The sequence below is a fragment of the Hippopotamus amphibius genome, chromosome 7, assembly GCF_030028045.1.
Source record: "Hippopotamus amphibius kiboko isolate mHipAmp2 chromosome 7, mHipAmp2.hap2, whole genome shotgun sequence".
NCBI lineage: Eukaryota > Metazoa > Chordata > Mammalia > Artiodactyla > Hippopotamidae > Hippopotamus > Hippopotamus amphibius.
This window is the reverse complement of record NC_080192.1, coordinates 113177533-113185921: the sequence shown is the minus strand read 5'-3', so window position 1 is coordinate 113185921 and position 8389 is coordinate 113177533. Positions and strand designations below refer to the sequence as shown.

Sequence of the window (8389 nt, the reverse complement as noted above, 5' to 3'; positions counted from 1 at the left end):
GGGGAGGAAGAAGATGTAGACAGTCCAAGGGGGAAAAATTTCCTCTGCCAATCACAAGGGAGCAGACGTTTAAACAGGGCTAAGAACACCAATGCAAAAAACTAAGTGACAGGTCACATATGTATGATTTCATTTATATGAAATATTGAGAATGGGTAAATTCATAGCATCAAAAAATACATTAGTGGTTGTCAGGGGCTGGAAGAAGGAGGGGATAGGGAGTGACTGCTTAATGGGTACAGAGTTTTCCTTAGGGCCATGAAATGCTTTGGAACTAGACAGAGGTGGTGGTGGCACAACAATGTGTAGGTACCAGATACCACTGAATTTTGCACTTTAAAATGGCTAACTTTATGTCATATAGATTTTGCCTCAATTTAAAAAAAAACAAAACACCAATTTAGGTGGCAGGGCGCGGGAAGGTTGAAGGTTATCACTGAGGAAAACGTGAATACTCCTACATCGCTAACTCTCCTTGTGGTCTCTCTAAAGAGATGATGTATGATGAACATCCACAGTAAGGGACTTTTATACATTCTTCAGGATTCTGTGTGAATGTGTGTGTGACCACCAACTTGTAAGATCATTTAGAGCATGGGCTGTGCTACGTCTTCCTATCCAGGACAGAGATGTATGCTGGCATGGTCAAGGAGTATAGTTAGCAATGACCAAGGACTAGACTGTGAAGGGGAAATGATATCAATATGGCTTGAAAGAATACAACCTCAGTCATTTGTCTGCTCTGATTTGGTCATTTGGGTTTTATTAGATTTTATAGAGTTGAGGGCTTGAAAGGACTCAAAAAAATCATTAGGCTATTCGTCTTCCCTTGGACAGTGCCACCCTCAAATGAAGGTGACCAGATGGCCCAGGTTGGCAATTACAGAAGTACTAGTAGTAGCAATGGCTTGCATTTATTGAGGGCTTACTCTGTGTGAAAGCACTGTGCTAAGCACATCACATATTTTTGTGTTTAAATCTCTCCACAATGCATGAGGTGCGTACTTCACAGATGAGAAAGCTGGTCCAAAACACTCATTCGAACCAGAAAACACCAGAGCCAGGATTCAAATCCACAAATCTCTGATCCCAAAGCCTACGCTCACAACTGCTACTCTACATTGCTTCTGATGTACTGTACTTACTTCATTATGTTTCCTGGGTAAAAGTGGCATCCTAAACAGGAAAAAAACATCACCCCTTGGCCATGCCTTATACATTTCCTCTGCCATAACTTTGTTCGATTCTTCTCTTTGTCTCACATTCCACTCATCCTTCAAAGGCCAGCTCAAGCCCACAGTCTCCGTGAAGTCTTCCCTTTGTCATTTTAGATCAGAATGGTACCTCCAATCTCCAGATTCCTGTGACGCTTTTTCTTTAGTTTTTTTGACAGATTTTTTTGTGTGTTAAACTATAATAAATTTTACCATGACAATGAATTTTTGTGTATTACCTGTATAGCCATTAGATCAAGCCGTCAGTTTCTAGCCCTCGGAAGATTCACTTATGCCCTTTACCAGCCCATAATCCTCATTAGACTTCTATTCCCATCTGTTAATTTGTCTGTTTTTAAAATTTATATAAATGGATCATCTAGTATGTAGTTTTGTATCTGGCTTCTTCACCTTGTGAAATTTGTCTGTAATATTCATCTGTGTTGTCCTTTAATAGCATTTTATTATTTTTATTGCAATGTAGCATTCCTTTGTATGAACATACCACAATTTATTTATCCATTTTCCTGTGGGTGAATGTTGGGTTTGTGATGGTTAGTTTTATGTGTGAACTTGGCTAGGCTATAGTACACAGTTATTTGATCAAACACTAATCTAGGTGCTACTGTAAAGGTAATGTGTGCATGTAGTAACATCTACAATCAGTTGATTTAAGTAAAGGCGATTGCCCTTGATAATGTGGGAGAGGCCTTACCCAATCAGTTGAAGGCCTAAAGAGCAAAAACTGAAGTTTCCCAGAGAAGAAGAAATTCTGCCTAAAGACTGTAGTATTGGGAATTCTGTGGTACATTACGTGACCAAAAAAAAAAAAAGACTGCAGTGTTAACTCCTGCCTGAGTTTCCAGCCTGCTGGCCTGCCTTGCCCTACAGATTTCAGACATGTCAGCCTCCACAATTGCTTGAGCCAATTTCTTAAAATCAATTTCTTAATATATGTATGTATATGCGATTTTGTTTGTTTCTCTGGAGAACTCTGGCTAATACAGGCTTGTTTCTAGATTTTGGATATTATGTATTTATAATACACATGCGTATTCTCATGTATGTCGTTTGGTGGACGTACTAATTTCTCTTGGTTAAATCTTAAAGAAGATGAATTACTGAGTCATAGAGCACTTATTTTCCGAATGACACACATGATTATTACTGACTACCTAAAATAATCAGTTACATATAAGGTAAATCAGTTAGGGCTAAAAGGGACTGTAGAATTTGTTTTGTCCATATTCTTTACTTTCCATGGGAGAAAAGTGAGGTCTAGAGAACAGGTATCTGCCCATGGTGATAGAATTAGTTATGTACATATTTAGTTATTGCTGATAGAGTATTTTTTTTTCCATACTTGATAGTGTTTTATTTCAAACTCTGATCCTGCCCTGCAATTTAGAAAGAAAGTTCTGCCAGTTTGTTCCTGACAGTTCTTGCTTCAGGAAAAAAAGCTGGTATCAGATGTTCTCTGAAACATACTGTTTTTCATCTGGAGTTAGAAGTTAGATATAAGATTAAAAAAAGAAGTGGGTTCATTGCTGTGCACAGGACCAACCCACGAGGCCCAGCCATCAGCACTGGTTATTGAGGATGAGACTGCTAAAAAGACCCAAGCAGGGCAAGGGAGGACAAAGGCAGTTCTTTCTACAGCATGAAGAAGATGGATGTCTTCACAGCTCCCGGGCTTCACAGCTTCCAGCCGCCTCACCTCCCATGCTTCACCCCAGGAGAGTCAGTTTTGCCATCACACTAGCTGAGGCTTATGGGCCTCTCCTTGTGGCTCTTCATACTCTTCCCAAGGTTTCACCTGGGGGCCAGGGATCATCACCGTCTTAAGGATGGGCTGTTTAGGGGGTGCCCATGGGGCAATGATCTTGCCATGCATTCTCCAGCTCCCATAGGGATTCACCAGATGCTTTTCAAAGACAGCATACTCCAGGACATCTCTGGGCACATCTTCCTGTCCACACGTCAACCGGCCAAACCGGTCATAGATGGCTAGAGTCTGCCGGGTGTGCATGTGGACGGTGACCTGGCCATACGTGTTGCCCTGGTTCAGCAGACTTGAACAGCGAACCTGCACCACCTGGGGTGGCTCTAAAGATTCTACGAAGCTCCAGCAGACGGTCTTATATTTGATGTCCCAGACCATGTCCGGAAAACAGTTCTCAGTTACCAAGGTATGAAGCCGGTCGTGGTCTGAGTTGTTTAGACACAGGTGAGCTTCAATGAAGATATCCTGGGCTTTTTCAGGGAAGTCCTTTATCTTAAAATTAGGGTCACTGTCTCTTATGCTCCGGATTGACAGTTGTGATGCCACATTCTTCTTCAATCGCTCAGTTCTCTGTGCCAGTCCTTCCTTAGAAAGAGATGACACTCGGGTATCACCCTCAGGAGGAACATAGGCGTCAAAGATACCAGCTGTACAGGCCAGATGTATGGGACGCTCCAAACGTTCTTGAGGAATGACCCGTCCTGCTTTCCGGGCATATTCTATGAACTCCTTTTCTGATTTGTATTTGGGTTTATAAGTAGAGGGTGTGAAACGTTTTTTAGTTCTCACTGGAACTACTGCTGTGGACTGAGTCACCAGGACTGGCTGTGGAGACCACCATCCTAAAGTCCTGAATAAGCAAGAGAAACCCCGCGGCATGGGTGCTGCCATCATGCTCACGCCCTGATAGAGTATTTTGAGCTGCAAAGAACATAAAACTGAATTCAAATTGGTTTAAAGAAAGAAATATATTACTTCATACAAGAAAAAATTCACTGGTATGGGAGCTTTAGGATTGGTTAAGTCAGCAACTCAACAATATCATCAAAGATCCAAATTCTTTTCATTGTTCTGTCATCCTCAGGATATTGACTGACATCAGGCTCGTCCTTACTTAGGCACAAACTGAGTACAGAAGTTCCAGGAATCAGGCACATCGATGTCCAAAGGAAGAAGAGTTTGTCTCTTCTTTTTGTCTCTTTTGGAAGCAGAGAATCTTCCTCTGAAATTCTCCAGCACATTTACCCCCATACCTCTTGGTCGGAACTGGGTCAGATAGCTACCCTCATGTCAACTATTGTCAAGAGGAATAAGACCCTCAGGACTGAGTTAAGTCAATCAGGATTTATTCCTGGATCGGGGATAGGGTCTTTCCTTCTGGACTCATGTTGGCAAGAGGTGGATACTTGGACACGACTTGGGTTCTTCCAGTAATGGAAGAAGAGAGGATGGATATTGGGGAGTTAATTTAAGTAGTAGTGTTTCCTACATTAGTGTGCCCAGGGAGCTTAAAGCCTACTTGAGGACAAAAACGGTTTTGCATTTTCTTGACTCCTCCACAATACCCATGAAGAGAGTCAGGGGCCTCTAAGGATTTCTCTGCTAGTAGAGGACAGATGATTTCATTTTATTTTATTTTTTTATAAATTTATTTACTTATTTATTTTATTGGCTGTGTTGGGTCTTCATTGTTGCACACAGGCTTTCTCTAGTTGCGGTGAGCGGGGGCTACTCTTCGTTGTGGTGCGTGGCCTTCTCATTGCGGTGGCCTGTCTTGTTGCAGAGCACAGGCTCTAGGCGCGTGGGCTTCAGTAGTTGCGGCACATGGGCTCAATAGTTGTGGCCCATGGGCTTAGTTGCTCCGCAGCATGTGGTATCTTCCTGGGGCGGGGATTGAACCCATGTCCCCTGCATTGGCAGGCGGATTCTTACACTGCGCCACCTAGAAAGTCCCTCATTTTATTTTAAATTCATGTCTAGTTTTATATAGAGAGAATAAATAAATGTATATTCACTCAATCCTTAAAGTTCCTAAGTTTAGTTTTCATTTTTCTTGTATTTGGGATTTCTAGGGGTTTCTTGGACTGGTGGGCTTGTAGTTTTCATCAAATTGGAAAATTTTCAGCCATCATTCCTTCAAATAGGTTTTTTGTCCTCCCCCCGTTTCAGGGACTGCAATTACACATATATCAGGCTGCTCAAAGTTGTCCCAAAGTTCACTGATGCTCTTTTTATGTATTTATTTTTACTGTTTTTCTCTATGTATTTCTTTTTGGATATATATATTTTTCATTTTTTGCTATATCTTCCAGTTCACTAATATTTCTTCTGTACGGTCTAATAATCTGCTGTTATTCTGAGGCAGTGTATTTTTCATCTCAGATGGCATAGTTTTCCTTCCTAGAAGTTTGATTTGGAATTTTTTAAATATCTTCTGTTTCCTCCCTTAACTTTTTGAATATGTGGAATACAGTTTTATAGTAACTGTTTCAGTGTCCTTCTCTGCTAACTCTAATATCTGCGTCGGTCTGGATCAGTTTTGATTGATTATTTTCCTTTTTATGGGTTGTTTTTTTGGCTTCTCTGTGTGCCTAGAAATCTTTGATTGGGTCCTAAACATTGTGAATTTTACCTTGTTGGGTGCTGGATATTTTTGTATTCCTCCACCCGGTGATGCCAGGCCATCACCTAAGGCTTTTCTCATTGTCTAAAGGTTTATGTTTATTGTCTTTTTGGTAACTTTGCTGGGAATAGACCTGGGAAATCACAGCAGTTTGTCACTCAAGTATCTATACAAAATCAGCCTTGCTTATTGCTCTAACAACTTGTAGGGGATGAAAAAATTTTTTTCCTTATACCCTTCCAGGTTCTTGGCTGGGGCTCGGAAACAAAAGACATTTTAACAAGATAAAAGCATATACATTTATTTAATATAAATTTGCATGACATAAGAGTTTTCATAAGGAAACAGAGACCCAAAGAAGCAGGGGAACCTGAGCATGTTTAGGCTAGGTTTGATGAAAAGTGGAAAGTTGTGGAAAAATGTGATGGGACCAAAGGGTATGAAGAAAGAGTAGTAAACTGTGGGAAACTTAGCAATGTCTGTTCATTCAGATTTCTCTCTGTGTCCCTCTGTCTTCGGATAGAACGATGCCCTTCACCATATTTTGGGGTAGTGTGTTCTGAACCCTATTAAACTCATTTCATCAGACTAAGTGAAAATTCAGATTTTCATAGATTCCTTGTTGATTGGAGAGTGTGTGTTGCTATCCCTCTACAGAGATGGAGAATTATGATTGTTTTCTGCCCTCATAAGTAAAATGTGTTCCCAGCTTTGGGAGAGCAAGGAACAAGGAGCCATGGCTTCAAGTTGCCCCTAAAGACTCTTCTCATTCTGGGCCTACACTGTGCTTCCCCTGGTGGGCTGTGGAGCTTCCTTTCTTTAGGGGAGAAAGACAAGTTGAATGAGGGTGGAGGAGAAATAGATGGTTCCTGAAATCAGCCTTCCTTCTCATGCAGCAACTTCTGTCAGGCCTAGGAGAGAAGAAGATTGCAAAATTCATCTCCAGGAACAGAGGAAAAGAAAGTCCACTCACACTAGGGAAAATGCCAGTTACCACTGACCAAAAATAACTGCCTGAGTTAGGAGTGCGATACTAGGCCCTTTGGCTTGACCATTGACTGAAATCTCTGTAGTCTGATCTCTTAGTACACACACACACACACACACACCCCTTCTAACCCTCGTCCTCCCCCTTACATCAAGGGGAGGGGATGATTGCATCATGGTTCTCCCTGGCACGCACAGCACACCAAGTGTTCGCCTATATTTAGCCAACATGAAGTCACTGAAACCCTATGCCCACTAGATGCAATTAGTGCTTTGTTATTTGCTGCTCACATGGTTTCTATCCTGACTGCTCTGCATAGTTTGCGTCCTGAGATGAATTTAAAAGGATTGAAAAACCTTTTGTTGCTGGGAAAGCTGCTTGGGGACTAGGAACTGAAATCCCAAGTCAATGAACCCCCTGGAAGGGACCCTGAGGTGAATACTTGATGTCTCCCGGGGGCCAGGGAGACCTCAATTATCCTCCTCTTTGATGGCAGGCTGGGGAGGGGGCGTTGTCTATGTTCCCCTCAACTGGCAAAAGCAGCCCGTTTGGTCACGGGCTCCCAACAATGGTCCCAACTCCACTTTCCTTCCAGCAATCAGGAATGACACGTGGAACGCGGAGCAGCAGGGCTGACTCTGCACGTGGATGAGGGGTCGGGGGCTGCCCACAGGGTGAGGTTTCAGAGGTTCGACGTGTTGCCTATTGCCTCAGTTTTATTCTTGGGGCCTCTTTCCGCTAGTTTAAGGCCCTGAATCGTGTGTGTGTGTGTGTGTGTGTGTGTGTGTGTGTGTGTGTGTGTGTGTGAGAGAGAGAGAGAGAGAGAGAGAGAACATTCGCTTAAGAGTCCCAATTCTCAAATTGTTTCTCACACTTTTTCCTCACTTTGGATGACAAAGACTTCTATCAGAGAACCCAGTTGTGTTTAATTTAACAAAGTAACTTCAGGGGAGCAGGCAAAGAAATGTGTTTCAATAAACACTACTGAAAATATTGCTAAAGTAGATAAGATATTCATAGAAGTATTTTACACAGTAAGGTAAGATATTCCTGAGGCCAGGGATTCTATACGATATTTAGAAGCCAGTTGCCACTTCTTTATACCCTCAAACATTACCATGCTCTTGTTCTCTGTGTCTCATTTCATCAATTAGGATTTTTGTTCTGCTCCTAACAGTTGATATTTTTATGATGAACAATACATAAAAATAACTTTTTAAAAATTTTAAACTATTTCAAAAAACATTTTCTGAAAGTACTGTCTTTACACCACAGATTTGATTAAAAGTGAGTAAATATTTCAGAACAGCATCAACAAACCCTATTTCATGTATTAGCTATACAAACACAGATGTTAGTAAGTTTAAAATATTCATTTATTCATTCATTCAACAAATATTTCTTGGGTACCAGTGTGAATAATAGTAGCGTACATTTCATCATTTCATTTGTGTCATCGTTTTAGGTCTTTCATTAAGTAATCATAATTTTTGTAGTTACAGTAACAAATATGTTTCCAGTATCCTACTTCCTCACTTGCAATAGAGATTTGGTGAACTTACTAAAAATTTATCCTTGGACATTAAAAAGAAACTGAAAGCAACTAGATAAGCTGAACCTCACCTCACATGGCAATTTGAAGCGGCCTCGGCTATTAATGGCACAGCATCACATCCCGATGGACTGTCAAAGAGGTGTCAAAGAGGTTCCAGGCAATTACCAGCACACCTTTTTTCTCTCTCACAAAAGAAGTATGCAAATGAGATCAGGTACCCTCATTT

General features: G+C 41.3%; 1 protein-coding gene across 1 annotated transcript; it reads right to left on the bottom strand.

Annotated features, from left to right (window-relative positions):
- Positions 1-2908: 2908 nt before the first annotated feature.
- On the bottom strand, positions 2909-3888 carry LOC130857340 (39S ribosomal protein L45, mitochondrial-like). The gene has a single exon (XM_057742907.1). It carries the CDS (start codon positions 3886-3888, stop codon positions 2968-2970), a length of 921 nt encoding a protein of 306 aa, XP_057598890.1. The 3' UTR covers positions 2909-2967.
- Positions 3889-8389: the final 4501 nt, after the last annotated feature.